General features: G+C 39.0%; 1 protein-coding gene across 1 annotated transcript; it reads left to right on the plus strand.

Annotated features, from left to right (window-relative positions):
- The first annotated feature begins 1,394 nt into the window (after positions 1-1,394).
- On the plus strand, positions 1,395-19,483 carry arhgef18a (rho/rac guanine nucleotide exchange factor (GEF) 18a). The gene is made up of 22 exons (XM_037083337.1): positions 1,395-1,541; positions 6,544-6,606; positions 7,009-7,074; positions 7,655-7,783; positions 8,257-8,363; positions 9,260-9,400; positions 9,843-10,093; positions 11,145-11,270; positions 11,542-11,659; positions 11,777-12,028; positions 13,289-13,365; positions 13,543-13,724; positions 14,348-14,403; positions 14,733-14,912; positions 15,138-15,275; positions 15,624-15,736; positions 15,834-15,896; positions 16,004-16,051; positions 16,250-16,729; positions 17,547-17,874; positions 18,055-18,159; positions 18,392-19,483. Exons 4-22 carry the CDS (start codon positions 7,716-7,718, stop codon positions 18,541-18,543), a joined length of 2,985 nt encoding a protein of 994 aa, XP_036939232.1. The 5' UTR covers positions 1,395-1,541; positions 6,544-6,606; positions 7,009-7,074; positions 7,655-7,715; the 3' UTR covers positions 18,544-19,483.
- The last annotated feature ends 183 nt before the right edge of the window (positions 19,484-19,666 follow it).

Raw genomic sequence — 19,666 nt, forward strand, 5'->3', positions numbered from 1 at the left:
AGAAAATAAATTGAGGTTGAAAGTCCTTTCTTAAATTTGTAAACAGCGTTGGATTAAACATTCGCACGACAAGATCCATTTACTTTCTCAACCTGAGGTTTGACCGCCTCTGCTCAGCTGTCAGTGTTCGTACTCTCTGTCCACAGGAGGGACAGGTAAAATTTATGTATAAAAACTAATAGCTTACCAAAATACACATCCTCGATCCAGTTCAATATGCCCTCAAAAGTGTCTGGTGAAAAATCAAAATAAAATGATGAGACATACTACCTGAGCTGCTACCTGCATTCCCTGTGGTTGCCCACATGAAGAAAAGGTTGTTTAAGGTGACAAAATAAAAAGCCTCTCAGTTTTCACACCCAACTGGTTTCCACCCTGCTGGACTGGTCTCATTGTTTCCTACAGGGAAAGTCATTTTAAAAATCAATCTGCTCATTTCTATCAGTGACCGCGGGATTACAGCGGAGCATGCAGGGTCATGGAGACGTGACATGGATGCCTCCTGTCTGCATTCATTTAAGTGAGGTGAAGCAGCAGCAGTCAGTGTTGCTGAATGAGCTTGTGGAATGTGTTGCCAGTGATTCCCACAATACTTAGAGAAGGAAGGAGGTTATAGAAGCCCTGACAGGCAAATAAAAAACAAAACTACAACATGAAAAATAGATGTATAACGATCGATTTTCAATGTCTGATCTGATTTTTTTTTTCTCTATGAAAAAATGGTTTTGCTGGGATGACATTTAATTTCTTTCATTAATGAGACTAGAAAAATAAAAGTTTTCCTAGGGTAATTAGTAACCTTTTTTTTTTTTTTTTTTTAAATCCATAAGAACAGGGTAAAAAAGTTTGGCAGGTGAAACTTAATTTTACCAACATAATATTTCTAGGTGTTTGTTTTTATAGTGCCCATTTGGGTTACAAGAGGAGGGAACGCAAAAGTGTTGCGAAAACCCTAAAGTAATGTGAGGGAAAACAAAAAGTAATGTATAGGAATGCAAAAGTAATTCATGGCAGCACAATAGATGCAAAGGTGTTGCGACAGGAACACAAAAGTAAGTATTCTAAAAAGAAGAAAGGAGAAAACTACACTTAATGAACGAAAAAGTCAAATGTTTAGTCATAATTATAGATAAATAGTCAACATAAGGCATACTTTTGACTTTTAATCTAATAATTTTGACTTTTCAACTCACAGTTTGTTTTCATCTCATAATTTCTAATAACCATGGGAATACACACACAAGATAACTAAAGAAAGTTTGACAAAAAACAAGACCAGACATTAAAAACATGGATCAGTTGTTTTCCACTCTTGCCTCTCAGGGCTTCCGTAGAGACTCATCCAGAGGAGACTGGGGTTTCTTTAAAACAACTCCCTCCTGCTCGGTTTGTTTTTCCGTGCACTTGCCCCTCCTGAGACATCCTCACTGTCTCCTCCTCTCACTGGAAGGTGTTGAGCGATATTATTCCCCTTCCTAACCTGGAAATAAACAGAAAGTTTTCGTGTGGACACCACTGCTCATCCTCGGGTTCTACATCGGGTAAGATTAAACTTTGGCTGTGTTGTTTGTTTGTTTGTTTGTTTGTTGTTGTTGTATTAAGTTAACAGACGCGACGGACAAGGTGTTAAACGGTCGTTAGCGACATTTTGCGGTTAATGACCGGTCAGCTAGCAAAACAAGCTAGCTGGGCGAGCTAACTAACTTCGTCATAATCATGGAAACAGTTTAAAAAGCGGGTTATTCTTCTTCAGCTCGACATGAGCTGAAAACCACACACGAATTTCGTCTTTTTTTGTGTGTCAATTGTGACTTTTCAAAGTTAGGACAACATATAACACCATTGTCCTGTCATTTTAATGTTTTATCCGTTGTCAGTTTGGTCACTTACTAGCTGAAGTAACGTCTCCATAAAACTACAGGTAGACAAGGTGACTAAGATAGCTAATAACACCTGCAGCTCCTCCCGTCTCCACTCTTAACTTGACAGCTGTTTGTTTTTATCCCCTGAACATCCAGTGCTCCTGTTAAGTAAGTTAAGATTGAATCTGACATTTTTCAGTGGGTATCGTTATGAATCCAGGTCAGTTTCTCTCACCCAGCACCTTTTACATTCCTCACATTCCCCCTCTGGATAACACACGAACCCTGATTGTAATGTCGACAAACCCACTTTCTTTTTTTAATGAATGGCTTGTGAAAGTCCTCCAAATGAGAGATAGATTATTTGTCGAGTGAACGACCATGTGTCTGTCAGTTTTCTATGGCTTCATCAGACATTTATTTTCATAAGGCCTGTTAATCACTAATTGGGTAATAAAAAGTGTTAAAGCTGCAGCTGTAATGTTCAGGTGTTTACCAGTTGGAAAAAATGTAGTCATGAAAGCAGATTAACTTTTATTTTAGAGATAAGAAATAAAAGCATTGAGACTGTCCTAAATATCTGCGGTTGCTGCGATAGCTAAATTAAACTAAAATTGTTGGCTACATTACATTACAGTGAATGGCATCCTGAAAAAGAAACCTCTTAGATGAAGTGTAATATATATCTACATCTACACAACCAGAACTAATGTCAGGGCTGATACATAAACAAATCACCAACTGTTTTGTAAGAGCCAAAGTCTTCCAGGTTTCAGTGTCCCTGTCCCATCACAGTGTCAGTTTTAAATGACTGTATTAAACAGAATTTCTTCGGTGGAGACACATGATTGTTTGCCTCAGTTGGAAGTTGTTGTAAAACGATGCTTCACAATATTTTCTGGCATGATGTCAACCAAGTCAACCTATCTTAAAATTCACAGAAGCTGAAGCACTAAATCAGGAATTCAGGGTTTGGTTTTGAATTTTCAAAAGCGTGGCAAAACCTTTAAATGGAATATCGTTCCAATGTTTAAGTATTCCAAACTTTCTACGATTGAAATATGTAAATGTAAGGAAATGTGTAAACGAAGAAATATTATATCTTGTAAATCTGTCAAAAGCCTCTCTGCTATTGGTCAAACTCAGTCTGGGATGCTGACCCCCTGAGCAGGAAACTGCTGTTAAGATGAGATGAGATAAGATGAACTGTTATTGATTTCCTGTATGAGAAATTAAATTTACACAGCATCACAAGGGAATAGACAATAAAGAAAAGCAGCACAATATAGGAGACTAATAGAAATTAAATGAAAATAAGAATGTTTTTAAGTTAGATAAAGTAGAATAGAAATGCTGTAAAGTTATAATAATAACACCGCTTTTCCATGTTGTCATCTGGTTGTGCCTGCCATAGAAGACTGCATTTCAACATCTGTATGTGTGAAACCACTGGATATTTTGAAGTAGGCCTTGGGACAATTTTCCTGAAACCCAAAGATACATAAACTTCCAGGTCAACTTTGGCCTTTTAACTGTGTGGGTGAGCAGGGTCCTAAATGAGGGGTAGAAGTCCTGAAGCTGATCATTAGAAATATTTTCATATTTTCATTTTCTTTGCAGTCTCATACATGGGGAGGAAGTGCTGAATGTTGGCTGGAGCTCACGCGGCAATGCAGTCACACATGTCACGCTTCCTTCAGCCTGACAACTTGGCATGGGTAGGATTCACCTGTTTGTACTGACAGAAACGCATTGGCATGCGTTTACAGCACACTACACTAGAGATACAAACACCACCAGTATCTAGAAGTTAATAAGTAAACTTTCTGTCAAGGCCGGATGTGAAAGCAACATGAGAAGTGCCAGCAAGACCTGTTCCTGTGAGGAAGGAGCAATCCCCCAGAACACCTGGTGTTCCTGTGTTTGACAGATTATACCTGTGTGATGATGTGAAACAAATACAGCTTCTGGCTTTATTAGGAACAGGAGCAGCATGGATCGTTGGTTTCTTTGTATCAGTCAGCTTTAGTCCTCCACGGGCTAATGGATGTGGTTTCACGGCTGTTAACCATCAATGGCCTGATTTCGTGTGTCTCGTCATGACAGAGCATCTGCAACTCTCACTTGTTTTAATAGTCCTGTTGTTGTTGTGGTGTTGAAGTGATTAAGGCTCATGTCTTTCTAAGTGACACTACTTTCCACAAACACAGTGTTTAGCTTTTTTCTCCCCATCTTTCCTTCCTCTGTAGGATACTTGGCAAACTTGCTTGTCTTGTTTTATCTCTTGCAGGGAATGACCTGTATTTCATGCTTCTCTGTTCTCACCCAGTGTGGGTGAATCATTTGAGGTGTGGCTGTCACTCACAACAAGGGGCTGAACCATACAACCACAGCGTGGCTAATAACATACCATGAGGTTTAGAAGCAGGCCTTTAAAGAAAGTAATGTGATACAAGTGCCTGGGAAAATGTCCTTTACCTTAACACTGTGTATGTAGAAAATACTTTTAATGGATGGTTAAATCCAAAGCATAAAGTTGCAGATATTCTATCCCAGAATACAAAAACAGAAAAGTGTAATATTATGGTAATATCAAGAATATTGTAATGCTATTCATCTGATTCTTTTCAGGACCAAAGTGATCCAATTTCAGTATCTGGTACCAACACTATAATTCTCTTTCCAATCCAAACCAATCCATGAACCAATTCATATTCCATAGTCTGATTGTCAGCTTCCTGTTGCACAATTCAAAATAACTTTTTGACTGAAGTTACACACTTAAAATCTTAAGTATCGCACACAAATCCTGAAATTATTTGAAAGTTTGAGGATTCATAAAGTAAGTGGTTATTGTTGTGCCAGTAGCTGTTGTTGTAAGCGAAGAGGGTTTTCATCAACATAAAATCATGACCAGACTAAAGGTCGGTGAGGGGTCAGTGCATTTAACTCTGAAACACTTAACAGAAACTGTATCAGTTGGATCCAAACAAAGCACGATCAGGCAGACCCAAGACTACATCATCAAAAACATCAATACTTCAGCCTCCGTTCTCTGAGACTTTTCACCAAGCACTGTCCTGGTCTGGTTAGTTTGTACAGTCCTTTGGTTTATCCCTGCTGACATTCCCAATCCATCAGCCCCTGCTGTACTCTGTATTTGGCGCTAATAAGCAAAAGTTGGTATGCTAGAGCCCTAAACTAAAAAGGTGATTTTGGTGAACATTATACCTGGTTAGCATCAACATGTTAGCATGCTAACATAAACATTAAAACTCAAAGGGCAATTGTGCCTACAGTCAGGTCAAGTTGGCTTTAGACTCTCTATCTTGTTGCTTGTTAAATAACTTAGAAGGGCACTACTGTATGTAGTTTGGGAGAAGACATTTTAACATTAATGTAGATGTAAAGTACACACTCAGAATATTCATTTTTCCATAACCAAATAAACAAGCTGTTCTTAGAAGAAAATAAGGTTCCCAGAACACTGTTTGAAGCCAGAAAGGTGGCAGGGGCCGCCAAATATAAACAAAATAATTCTCTTCGGATTCAAATTTTCTTTCCCAAAACTACAAAGTGCAGCTTTTAGTGAATAAATGATTATCACATTGTTTTATCACTACTTTGTAGTTGGGCAATAATTGTGTATTAATTGAGTTCAACAAACAATAGTTGAATCAAAAAGTTATTGAGATTTGGCTTGACCGTTAGGCAGTGAGACAGATATTTGCCTTTACATCATCATGATCATTTATCATAATACATTTTAACTTTTTTTCTGGTATAAAAACTGTGGTACAGTAATGAATAAAATCTTTGAGATGAATTTTATTCAGCTGAGTGAAAAAAAAAACAGCTCACACATGGTTCCACCTGGCACCCAATTACTACATTATGTTTTCTGTTCCCAGTGACTACCTTTTAAAGCCCTCATGACTCTGAGTTTGTTGAGTTTTCTTCTCTTGTTCTGCACTGTGTGTGTTAAACAGGTGAGCTTTGAGGCTAACTGGAGAGCTCCTGAGTGAGTTTATGTCAGTACTGCTCCTTTAGTCAAACAGTAATGTGTGTCTTTTAGGTGTGTCTGACTGAACAAATGCTCGTTATCTTCCTAAACTCTGTCAAACAGATAAGCTTGGATACAATTAGAATGCAGTCTGTAGCCGTAATAACGTTTCTTTAGCAGTTGTTTTCCGATGTTTGTGTTTTAACATTTATTATGTTCATTCAGGGTTATTTATTTAGCATTACTTATGTTACCCACATGAAAGAGCATCATGTTTTGCCACTGCTGTCTTTGAATTAGTATAGATTCCTTTGTACATAACAGTGAATCAGTCTCATTGACCCTCAAAAGGCTCAGCATGTGCACACAAACAGACATGAGTATCTAGGTTATGATCAGATTTATTAAGTCTTTGCACATATCCCAAATATGATCAAAACCAGCATAAGGTTCATGACCGGGGCACTTGTCCATGTAAACATACTCAGACACTGCTAGTTGGGTCACTGATGGGCCACTGCTCTCAAACTGGGACACACTCTGCTTTCTGTCAGGACTGTTGCTAAATTCAATCAGACTGTGAGACCTAAGAGCTTTCTGCTGCATTTTCCTCTTTCATTTTTATCGACTGGTTTAACCGGATTCTTTTTGTTCTTTTTCTTGTTGTGCGTTTTCCAGTGTGACAAGGAACCGTGCAAGACACAACACGGCAAACAACAAGCAGAACTATATATGAACAAGGTGAGTCAGACCTGGCCTTTAAATCCTTTTTAAGAACGTGGATTACTTTCATTTCAAAGCTGAACTTGAAAGAATGTGTCAGTCATATGATTATCATTATAATGTCTGTAAACATGTTTTTGCCCTCATCCTGCAGAGATGTGTATCAGAGGAAAGAGGAAAATGCTGAGTAGATAAGAGCTTAGTGACATACCTATACCCAACTGTACCTGTGTCACTGTAATGAAAAGTGTCATTTGTAGCACCCGTTGCTGAACTGCAGCTGGGTTTTTCAGCATGACTTCTTCTTTTTGTCTTTGTCTGAAAGCTGGTCTGACATGAGCTGTGCTGTCGCAGTTTGTCTAACCAGTTCCCTCTCTACAAAGTCTGCACTGTCCTCTTATTCTCTTTTTCCTTTTGTAGGTAGTCTGTTTCAGGGCCAGTGAGTCAGCAAATTGCGTGTAGAGTTTTCAGAAACAAATCATAGAGGTATGTTTTTTTCCCATTTCACCCTGAATAATGCAGTATTAGCCCTTGAAATCATCGTTGCTTTTAATGTGGTGCTGGGAAATAACACATGTATTGACTTTCAGGGATTTTGAGTTGCGGTGATGTGTTCATATTGTGGTACAAAACTCAAAATGAATGATTCAAACACATTTTCCATTTAATATGAAAAAAATTGTATCTGATCTTCAGTATTTTTCAGACCCCCAAAAAATGAATGAATTTTCAACACTGGTTATTCTAAATTTTGACACAAAGATTCACAAAGATGTTCTAATTCCAAATATCGATTAACATTCTCCTTTATTACTGATAATTGATAGCAAATCATTGAAAAAGTCAGTCTCCATTTTGAAAATCCCCTCTTTTCATTCATGTCAAGTGAAAAGACAAGAGGGCACCTATATGTAACACTTCATATAAAACTTATTCCTCTGCACTTGTCCTTCTTTCTTAAATTTCCAATTTTAAGTCTCTCACACAATATTTACCTCTCTGCCCCTGTTACTCATAGTCTACTTTCCTGTCTCTCTCTGTCTCTCTGTCTCTCTCTGTCACTCAGCTCTGGGGGTGTTTGTCCCCATGTCTCCCATGGCCTCCCTGCATGTTTCTTCGGTCCAGGCATGACCATAACCCCTAAAAAACATAGTACTCAGCCTGGTTCCTCCTCTTACAACGACACAAGTCCCAGGTTGGTGAATATTTATTTTAAGACTAATTTCCATCTTGTAGTTTTGTGTCTTTGGTCATGTTCATAGAACAGCAGACAGTGTCCTAATTTATTTTTCCTCATATGTGACAGAGGTAGTTTTCCAGTCAAGAGTTATCAGCTAATATACAAAGTCACATGTTTTTCCAGGTTTGTTGTCGGCCTGATAGAGATGAGCGGTCCAAAAAACCCTGATTCAGATTCATGTGATGTCTGTTGCTGTTTTTACTGGCATTTCTCCTTTTGACATAAAGGTTGTGTTATACTTGGCATCATAGATAAGGTCAACCATCCAAGTCTGACAGAGGTTCCAGCACTGAATTAAGCAACAGTCCTGACAGCTACGAAGCGTTAGCGTGTGTTTCGTTGTGTTTTTTTTTTTTTTCTGTCTGTGTATTCTTGTGTGCTGACATCATTTTTACCTGTTGAGCTTTATCTCATCGCATACCAACTAGATCCGGTCCGGTGCAGATGGAGGAGGTCGATGCCCTGCGCTTTAAGCTCCATGCCGAGGACTCTGTGTCGCTGGCTCTGTCTTTGGCTGAGCCCATCAACCTAGAAGGTCAGCTGGTCACTGGCAGCAGAATAAGAAGCTGCTGAAAGCTCCCTGTACAACAGCGTCACAACAGCATGGTGTAACTTAACTGTGAAAGATAGCGCAGGAAAACGTAGATGTAGTTTTGACATTCACTGATTGTTTATCTGGTGTGTCACATCACTTTAATTAGGTACTGTTTTGTTTCATCCCTGATATGCCTTTTGTATAACGGGCTAAACAAGCTGCTGAAGCAGTTACTTTAAAATGATATATTTTTCATGTCAAAGATGAAATGTGTCTTAAACATATAATGAATGAATGTGTACTCTTTCATTCTGTGTAATGAAAGGCCGAATGATGTAAAACAGTTTAGTTTGTTATTATTGTTAATATTTATTTGTTTCTCAGTTACAAAATGGGAACTGAATAACAACAACAAAATCAATAACAAAAACACAAAAATATCATCCCAGAATTTCATCATCTGTGTGTCCCTCGTCTACAGTTTTTATTTCTGTGCAGCAGGCACCCTAACCCTTAAGTTATTAGCTGAATCCAATTCTGTAACACAAGAATATGAATATCATGATTGTGTAATTCATCATATTTTTGTCTTTTTCTTGTGCAGCAGGATTATTGTCATACATGCTGAATTTTAGAAAAAATCCACAGTAAAAATGGCTACAATCAATTGATTTACTTTAAGTAGATTTTCTTTTTGTCCTCTTACACCTTCCTCTGTTTTTCTTAGTAATGAAACAGTGTGATATGACTAAAACATGACGTCATGTAAGGAACATTTATGCCGTGAAAGTAAGACTTTTAAAAAAGATTCACCAAGACACAGACTCGCATGACGATAAAGTACAAGCCTTGTAGGCTCATGCAGTTTCCAATGTGACTTTCTGTGTGTCATGCAGATTCCCATTATACTTCGCTCAGAAGTGATCTTGAGTCCAATTCCGAGAACCTGGGAGCAGAGTCATGGAGTACAGCTGTGGACACGAACTACCGGAACGCCCTGACGGAAGAGGCTAAGAAGAGACAGGACGTTATCTATGGTAGGCTCAAAGAATGATCTGTAAAGATGTGAACACAAATCCAAAAACCAAACTGTATTTTACAGTTATGAATGTGTGTTTGTGTGTGTGTGTGTGTGTGTGTGTGTGCGCGCAGACAGAATTTTCTCATGTCATTCATCTGTTAAGATGAATCTTTGATCATTGATAGCAGAGATCACAGTAATTGCACTGTTGTGGCAAAGATTATAGGGCTTATAATTATGATGATGATGGATGTTATTATGATGATGATGGACCCTTTGATGATAAACATGTCAACTATGATAAGGAGTTTAATGACACCTATAGTTGAGTAATACATTGTTCACTGTTGTTTTCCTTTGCATGTGGTGTCATTCTGCCACACTCAAATCGTACTGCATGTCTCAGACACTTAGCGTGGACCTTATAATCAAGAGCGCCCTCTTTATCAATTCCCCAGAGTTGATCCAGACGGAGATGCACCACGTGCGTACCTTAAAAATCCTCCTCTATGTCTACATGTATGAGTTGAGGCAGTCTTCGCTGATAGAGGAGGCCAAACTGGACCGGCTCTTCTTCGGGGTGGAAGCCCTGCTCAAACTCCACCAGCACTTCCTTAACTGCCTCAAAGCTCGCCAAAAGGAATGTCAAGAGAATGAAAGCCCAAACAACTACCAGATCACACAACTGGGGGATATCCTCATCTCTCAGGTAGGGGAGAATAATATTAGGCTTGTCTGGAGTACAACCTTTTTAAAGCCAAGATCTTTACTGTAGTTTCTGAGCTAATAGGACCCTATAGGAATTCACTACACATGCTTGTGTACAACGTCTTTTCAAATCACCTCAGGGCTTCCAAAAATTTGGATTATGAAAGGATGTGGAGATGAATTGTCTATCTTTACTGACAGTCAGTGGTTGTAACAGTAAGAACAGGTGTTGTTCCTGGTTCTCTAATCAAAAGGGACAGTTTGGTGGGGGGGATTTCCCCAGAAACAGTTTTAAGTTTTGTAGAGTGCATGTTTAAAGGAGTTGTTCCTCTTAAAATGAGCTGTCATTATGTGTTCACCCTCAGGTCAAATTGCCAGTAAAGTTTTCATGTCAACATAACACACAGCAGGTAGAGCGACTTTTCCATGCACGACTCTACAAAATATCTGAAGGGAGATGGAAACAATTCTTTAGAGTTCAGAGGTTCACGAATGGCTCAATGATCATGAGCTTTGTTGTAAATAGATTGTTTCTTATTATCAAAATGTTTACGTTGTTCCCTACACTGTACTGTATCACCTACATTTTGTGATTTTGCACATTTAACAAAAACTATTGCTTTCATCAGGTGAACAGATTCATAGTTTACTGAACATATATTTACAAATCCTAATGCTATCTTGACATTACTACTCAGAGATCTACAACAAACAGTCAGATAGTTTAACATTTTAGCTGTCAAAAATGGGCTTAAGTGACAACGTTTGATTTTTGGTGACATTTTACATTTTGAAAATAAGATGCACATGAATTGCTACAATTGATGCGACATTTCTTGGTTTCCTTAACTGTTTATTCTGTCTGCACGACATGTTTGGTGTGTGTGCATGTGTTGTAATCTTCTCCTGTCTTACATTGTGTTCCCTTTGATAAAATAAACACAATGTTAACATGTTCAGTTATATATTGCAGAAACTTAAATGCATAATTACTATTAAATTCTGTCCTTGAAAGACAATTAAATGTTGTGTGTGTTCTCCGTCTGTGTTAGTTTTCAGGTGAACTGGGAGAAGGAATGATGGAGTGTTACAGTGTTTTCTGCAGTCATCAAAATGAAGGCGTCGGCTTCTACAAAGAGCAGCTGCAGAACAACAAGAAACTGCAGATGCTGAATAGGGTAAGTAATCTTCCTTCATTGCTCAATTTATGAGCGCGGATGTGATTGATCTCATGACACATTGAGGCCTGTGGTTGTGTTTTGTTGGACAGAAAATGCACTGGAATTGGAAAAAGAATGAGAGAAGCCTTTTTATAAACAACAGTGATGATATTTCTTTCTCCGAAGAATGAACAAAAAGAAAATAGTGTCCGATGCTTATTCCAAGAGTTTACTGTTGAGTGGAGAATTGTGCAAGTGTAGATAAACAATGCTTTTCCTTTTATGACAGAAAATAGGTCAGCTGTCCCTGGTGCGACGGTTGGGAATCCCCGAGTGTTTTCTGTTGGTGACGCAACGCATCACCAAATATCCCACCCTGGTGGAACGAGTCATACAGAACACTGAAGGTAAAATCTCTTCATTTACCTGAATCTTAAACTGAAATCCAACCTCCTCTGGAGCCTGACATGGTGCTATGTATAAACAGAAGATTGGTCAATTATTATGTTTCGTGCTTCTCTCAGCTGACACAGACGAGTACAGGTCTCTGGTGCAGGGTTTGGCACTGATTAAAGAAACCATCACCCAGGTGAACAATCAAGTCAGTGAATACGAGAAAGCCGCTCGTCTGAGAGAGATCGGCATGCGCCTGGAACCAAAGTCTCAGGGCCGGATGAAGGAGGGGCAGCTGATCCGCAGGGAGGATCTGATCCAGGGAAACAGGACGCTGCTGCACGAAGGCCCTGTCACCTGTAGGGCCTCGGGTAGACAAAAAGGTGTGTGACGGGTCGACTGAATTTATGGCTGTTTGTCTGTGGCTTAGTTATTGACCATTGATCATGTGTACTTCATTTGTGTATAGCATTTTGCAGGTATTCTTTATGTTGCAGTTGCTTTTAAAGAAAGCTAATAAATGTAGTAAGACTACGAGTGTCACAATATTGGTTATAAATAGAAAATTAATCTAAATGAGCTTTCACTTCTGATCATCAAATTCAAAAACGCAGGATTGACAGTTCTTCCATTTTTTTTCCCTGTACCCCTGCCTAATTGGCATATTAAGAGGAAAAGAACAGTGAGGGGATGTTGGGACTACTTTCATATTCAGTGATCCTTAATTGATGTGTTTGGGAAGAGGGTTTACTTTGGAGTTTTGGTGTTGCAAAATTCCCCCTAAATGTTTTGAGAAGAATTGAAGAAATCAAATGACAGTTGATCTTTACATATCCAGATGCAGTAGTCTAACAATAGCAATTACATCAGGGCTGAAACTAAATGTCAAAATACATAACATGACTCATGTATTCATTTCCTGGTTGATTGAACTTTTTTATTTGATTGGATTAAAGATGGTAATTTAATGTTACAGCTTTATTACATTGGTATTTATTACAGTGTAAGAAGGCGGAACAAGACAAGTGGTTAATGACCCTGTTTGTTTTCATTCCATGTCAAGGTTAATTGAGGTTAATATGCTAAGTGTCTGAGTAAAGTCTTGGGCCACCGTGAGCCTCTATAGAGCAGCCTCTATATGACTGTTATATACAGCATGTGTCACCAGTCATTTCTGAACGGCATCATGCAAAACGTGTATTTTCCTTAAATGTTTCACTCTTGCAGCCATGACACAGACAGTTTACACGCTTTAAGCAACTCTTTCACATTTCCCCAAAGTCAAAATATAAACCAAAGTTTTGTGTGTGCGTGCATTGGTCTGACTTCCGTGAAACTTTGACGTATGCTACATCAGGTGACTGACGGTTCAGTGAATTATTGCAGTGTTATTGCTGTTTCCTTTGTATTGTTTTATTAGGAAGTTCAGCTTTGGGGCAACTTGCTTTTCTGAAAGCCGAAAGATTCATTGAACTAGAACAGCAGCATATTTTTCTGTCATTACTTACGCGCCAGAGATTAAAGCGTAACGCAAGGCACAGAGGACATGTCTCAAGTCTATCCTCCATGGCCGCTCGAGTCGAGTACATTGTGCAGCTCTTATGTTGCTTTGATGACGCTGAGTTGAATTTGTGTCCCTGCAGACATCCATGCTGTGCTGCTGTCAGACATGCTCCTCCTACTTCAAGAGAAAGATCAGAAGCTTGTGTTTGCTTCTTTGGTGAGTTCTGTACAAACGCTGATGAGTACTTCATGTTATGACAAATTATAGAAAGGTTTTGGTTCAGTTTTTCTACCTGGGCAGAAAACATGTCTTGTCCAAACATAGATTTTTTTAAATCAAGATATGATTTAATGATCCGTGTAATAATTAGCTGTGTTATTGTGGCTCATGTAGGACAACAAACCACCGGTGATCTCCCTTCAAAGGCTGATAGTCAGGGAAGTGGCTCATGAGGACAAAGCCATGTACCTGATCTGTGCATGCACCACCAGCATGCCGGAGATGTACGAGATCCACACAGGCTCCAGAGAGGAATGCGTGACATGGACGGCACTGATTCGGGAAGCTGTGAACCAGTAAGACTTCTAGGAAGAGAAAAGAACATGTTGTTTGGGGGATGAAACTAAATATCGTGTTTTTTATCACAACTCTACGAATCTTTAATAGAATAGTTACAACAGCTTGTTAATAGCAATGATGCCTGATAATCATTAGGGCTGCAACTGGCTGTTAATTTGTCAATTATTTTATCAATGAATGGAGTTCTTAGTTCAAAAAAGCAAAATATGGTGAATCCTTCAGTATTTTCCAGAGCCCAAGAAGACATCAAACCATAAAATATTAACATTTAGGAAGCTGTGAATCTTTTTTTGTCCTTAAAAAAATACTTAAACAGATAAATGAAATACAAATTGTTGGTGATTAATTTAATAATCAACAGTTCATCAATTCATCAATTACTTGTTGCAGCTCTTGTTAAAATATGAATGAGTTAAGAACATCATAATTGAGTTATGTTTTAGCACAGCACGTCCTTCAATTAATATCAAATCTTGTAACAATATATGTATGGCAATCTGCCAATTACATTACTGAATCTTGTGTGGAAGACAATAGAAGAAAAAAAACATAGATATATAATATTACTGTATTTAACTATAACAGCAACAATACTGACTATGATGTTTGTGTGATATAGCTGTCCAGAAGAGGAGCTGTACCGCGATCTGACTTCTAAACTGCAACAATATCAAGGTAAGACAGCCGACATGCCCAACAGTGTAGAACACAGATGATAGAGAGACTGGTGAAAAAAGACAATTTACTGTCTCATAGTCAGCAAAAGAAATGTCCGCGTGAACAAATCTTCTATCCGGGTGTGTTAAGCAAAAGGCATATTGTTTGCTGATTAAATGCAAGTCAGTTTCATCCTGAGCCAAAAGTGAAGGACTTTGAGGTCATATGAAACAGCCTTTTATAATTTATAAGTTATAGCATCAGTGTATAGCATCAGTGTTCCTCATTCTCAGTCAACTTTCCTCTGCATTAACTGAACAGACATTTATTATGCTGACCTTCTTTAGATGCTCTAAAGGTGAGGGATGACCTCATAGAACAAAATCTGGCAGAGAAACAGCAGATCTTTGCTGCTCTCTACGAGAGTGTGATGGAGCAGGAAACCCCGCACAAAGGGCTGCTGCTCCGAGGAGAGGCCTCTGACCTCCAGCAGGGGGAGACACTGCTTAGAGGAGCTATTGATGAGGGTAAGAGCTGAGAGGACAGCCGCATGTCTTGGTTGGAATAATCATGTATTCAGAATCTGCAACAATTTCTGCACTTGTTTGCAATTAAAAAACATTGTCATGAGTCCATATTTGAATTTCACGTAAAAATACTTCTGTTTTCCATCACACCTCGGTCACGAGACAGGGCACTTACGGTGAGGCGTTTTAGAGAGAGATTAAGTAATTATTTTGTTTTGCTTGCAGTGGAAAACCTGCAGAACCTGTTCTTCTCAAGGATCAAAGACCCAAACCTTCTGAAGGATGAGAATAACACACAGGGACGGCTGCTCAGGAGGACTGAGACCTTTGCTAATAGTTACCCTACTGTGAGCAGCATGAGAAGTAAGCTGACATAAAGCTGACATGGGACTGACAACACCTCTTTAAATACATGTTAATGTTAGTGTGCGGATGGTGAAGGCAGCAAAAGTGGTTACAGAAAATATAAAAGTATGTGTTTTATTTACTTATTTATGTGCAACTTATAGGATTTACATCGCATGTTTGTTTTCAACATTATTTACATTGTGTTATCTCACAACAAGTCGAATAACACTGTTAAGTCTTTTAAAAATGCTTCTGAGCTATTAATCTGTTACTACTACACACAGTTGCTACACACACTACATATATTATCATCAGCAGAGATAAGGTGACTCTACTCATTTAAATATGACTTTATTTTCTCAGATGGAGATGCAGCTGAGAGGCCAGGCAGCAGCGAGGGCATTGCAGCACACATGGGTCACAGCTCTAGTGCCCCCCAGCTCCATGAAATGTTCTCAGAGAGCCTGGAACTGTCTGTGAGTGAGACACATCCGTGAGCGGATCTAAATCCTACTTCTATTCTGGTGATTAAAATATGAAGCATTTAAATTGTTTGTGCTGCTTTGATTCAAGGCCGACGATGACACGCAGATGACAGAGAGCAGTTTAACCTCCAGTTATTTCCCTGAGGCAGAGGTAACCTGTCTGATACTTACTTTGTTTATTATTTTTATGCTTTTTCCATCTGTTTTCATTCATGCAGAAACCTTAATATCTGTCACTTTAATTCTTGTTCACTGTAGGTGTGTGACAGGGTGATACTGCTTGCACAGAGGTTATACAGCTTACAAGTAAGATATTTTACATTGCTATGAATTTTTTAACATTTTATTCAGCACCTTAATTTTTACAAATGTCTTGCAAATTTTACTCATGGCTAAATTTCAGGAGTAACTCCATTAGGTTTCTTTCATGATAATTAATTGTTTGTTTACCTGTAGCAGATTTCATGTTTCACTCTCATATGTTGGTATTCAATTCTTCAAAAGGCAGTCGTCACCCAGCAGGACAGCCAGATTGAGCTGCATAACACTTTTCAGTCAAAGACCAAGCAGCCATCTCGTCATTACAGCAGCATGCTGCTCGAGCAGGAGAAACAGCGCAACTTGGAGAAGCACAAGGAGGAACTCGCCAACTTACACAAGCTGCAGGCGCAGCATCGAGAGGAGCAGCAACGCTGGGAGAAGGACAGGGAGCGGCAAAGGATACAGATTGAGGCTCTGGAGGCTCAGCTGCAGCAGAGGGAGGATGAGTGCAGAAAGTGGGAGGAGAAGCTCAATGAGGAGAAGGCAGAACTGGAGAAGCAGACGAAAGACTATCAGCAGGGCCTGGAGAGGCTGAGGGAGTCCACAAAAGCAGTGGACAAGGAGAAGGAGCGTCTGACTCAGGAGAAAGATCGTCTGGATCAGCTGCAGGAGAAAATAAAGAAGTGCATCCCAGGATTCTCCAACTATGATGATCCTGCACAAGTAAGGAGTAGGATAGGAATATGACTGACTGTCTGTATTAGCATGTTGTACTCACTGATCTGTATGTTTTCAGTGCTGACATTCTAAATATTCCTTCACAAATGACTTTAAATATTTTTTTCTAGGAATGTAATTTCCTTGACATTTAATCAGAAGTTTAAACTTAGTCAACTAGTGATAAGTGAGAAAACACTCATTGTGGCAGAGGTACCCTGTCCTTACTTAACCCATCTTCATAACATTTACATCCCATCTATGAAAAGCAAAACTAACTCAAGTGACGCCTAATCGTTATACTTTTGGTTTGGTTTCTCAGATATCTTAGAGAGGAAATGCATATCAAGGGCTTTAATGAGGTGCTGGTCATTCACAGCAGACTTAAAAAAAAAAAAAAAAGTGTTGCATGTTTTAGCTTACATATGCAGATTTTTTTAATTAAAGAAAACTGCATATGAAGCCAGAGTGTGCAACACATGTGGAAGCTGGATTTAAAGGTAATCTGATGTCCAGATTACATACAACTGTTGTTTCAACATGGTCAGATCGTCTGAGATTTTGTTTAGATGTGTGATGGTAAATGCACACACTGATTGGTGTGCATATATTCTCATGTATGCAGTATGATTTTGAAATCAGTAAAAACACTGATGGGCAAAGAATCATGTAGGATAATTCAAAATGGAGAAGGAAACACTAGATACCATAATAAATCCTCACAGTTTAGTTGAATTTAAATTAGAGTCAAAAGTTAAGACCAGTTTATTTAGTTCTTTTAAATAACAGAGTTTGAGTTAAATATTTAATCTTTTCTCTTTAGCTCTGGAGTCTCTCCAGTTACCAGTCATTCAGGGGAAGCATAGTGAACGGTGGTGGAAGTCTGGTGAAAACCATCCCTCCGAAGATCTACGTGTTGCCCACCACCTCAGACCCCAAGGAAGTTCCTCCAAAAGTTCCACCACGGAGGGAGAGCATCACCCCCCTGCCCGCCAAGCCCGAGCTGCCCATCCAGCTGATCAGCACCACCAACCAGGTGAATAAGCCGGCAGTCGTGCAGCAGCAGATCCCCGCCAAGCTGGCTGCTCAGTCCAAGGGAAAGGAGAAAACCTTCAGGACGAAGGGGTCGCACCAGAGAACGCACAGTGCAGGTTAACTGAAACATCACTTCATTATTTGTGAACTTTTAGCTGCAGCTGAACATTGAGAAAAAAAATGTTTGTCTGCAGTAGGCTGGTTGTTAGCATGACATCTAGGAAAATGCCTCTAAATTCAAAGGCCTTACAGATTTGCTTGGTAGGTCAAACCCTGTCCTGTGTTTCTACATGTAGCCTCTATAGACGTGAGCCAGCTGGTGCCCATCAGAGGGACAATCAAAGAAGGAGGCAGTCTGAGAGCCAAACGGACCGCCAGTCCTCAAAGAATTTACCAGTCAGGTACAATGACAAAAGTCTTCTCGCTCAGTCAGTCACAAAGACATCTACCTACATCTAATCAGATGTGTTTCCATATCCACAGTTAATAAACATTTAAAAACATACTCCTGGATGAGAACATACATTTATACTTGGGAGGAGAAATGTATTATATTATCGGATGTTGCTGTCATTTTAAATTTTCCTGCTATTGCTCCATTCATTAATTAATTTATTTTCGCATTCCCTTTAGGTATCTTCAACTCACCAGCTGCCCGCAGTGTAAAACCGTCTCAGTCCTTCAGCACACACAACAGAGGCAACAACGAGGGTCCACCACCAGCGCCACCTCCTTTTCCCAAAGAAGTTCTGGAGCTGGCCAAAGATAAAGAAATATTCCTTTAATCCTGAACTACAGACTGGAGTCAGGAGGACGCCTTGTTCATGATAAAGACTTATACACATGGAAAGACTTACAGAGCTGTGAAAGGACCTTGTGACAGCCATATGTGTCCAGTATGAAGAGGATTGTTAATATTACGGATGTTATTACTGGAAATCAGCTTTTTGCTTGGAAATGAAAAAAAGTACGGAAGAACTTGTGGTCAATCAAAACGATTTTAAAAATTCTTGGCCCCTTTGTACATTGGGAACGATACTGTTTTAAACGATGATGATGAAGCAAAGATTTTGCCAAAGACTTTCATGAGAAGGTCCTGTTCTTTTTTTTTTCATCATTTTAGTTTTTAAATGACTGTCTCCTTTAACCTTGTTTTAACTCATAAGCTTTCTTTTAATTTTATGAATGATACATTTGTTGTGAGGAAGCTGTAGGTTTGTGAAGTTTACATCTGTTCAGATTTAAGGCACCAAGCACAAAAGTTTTATTCCAGAAAGATTCAGAAAAGCCTAGAAATGTGTACTTTTTGTTCTGTATCTCCATATTTCTTGTAATCAACAACAAATTAATAGTGTGGAAGAATCTACACTACGGCTGTAAACTTCATTGTTTGTAAATACTACTTCTGCACTTCCTGACTGGAGGCGATGACAGACTGTAATGTTGTTTCAGACAGACAGCAGCTGGAATCATTTGTGAGAATGTAACCAAATGATTTACTGTTTAAATAATGTTGTGGAATAATTTAACATTTAGCTTTAGCTTGGTGATTTTCTTCAGGAGAGACTGACTGCTGTCACATTTTGGTTCCATGTGAAATGTCTTCCAAATCCCAACTACTGACGGGTCATGGAATAAAAAGACAGTCGAATAGAAATTGTGTGTTTTATGGAAAGGCTTCATGTGATATTATATATTCAGAGTGTAACGGATCGTGTGAAAATCTTCCCTGGTTCCAGTCTTATTATATCAAGTCTCCTTCTCTTTTACTCCACTCTGCAGTGTGGCTACACTTTAAACAAACTAAAATACTGTCACTTTGGAAGAAAGTCAGTTGATTTGATTACCTGAAATAATTTCAGATAAACTTCTGACATGTATTTTTTTTTTTTTTTTTTACAGAATGAG

Source organism: Acanthopagrus latus, chromosome 21 (genome assembly GCF_904848185.1).
Source record: "Acanthopagrus latus isolate v.2019 chromosome 21, fAcaLat1.1, whole genome shotgun sequence".
NCBI classification, from domain to species: domain Eukaryota; kingdom Metazoa; phylum Chordata; class Actinopteri; order Spariformes; family Sparidae; genus Acanthopagrus; species Acanthopagrus latus.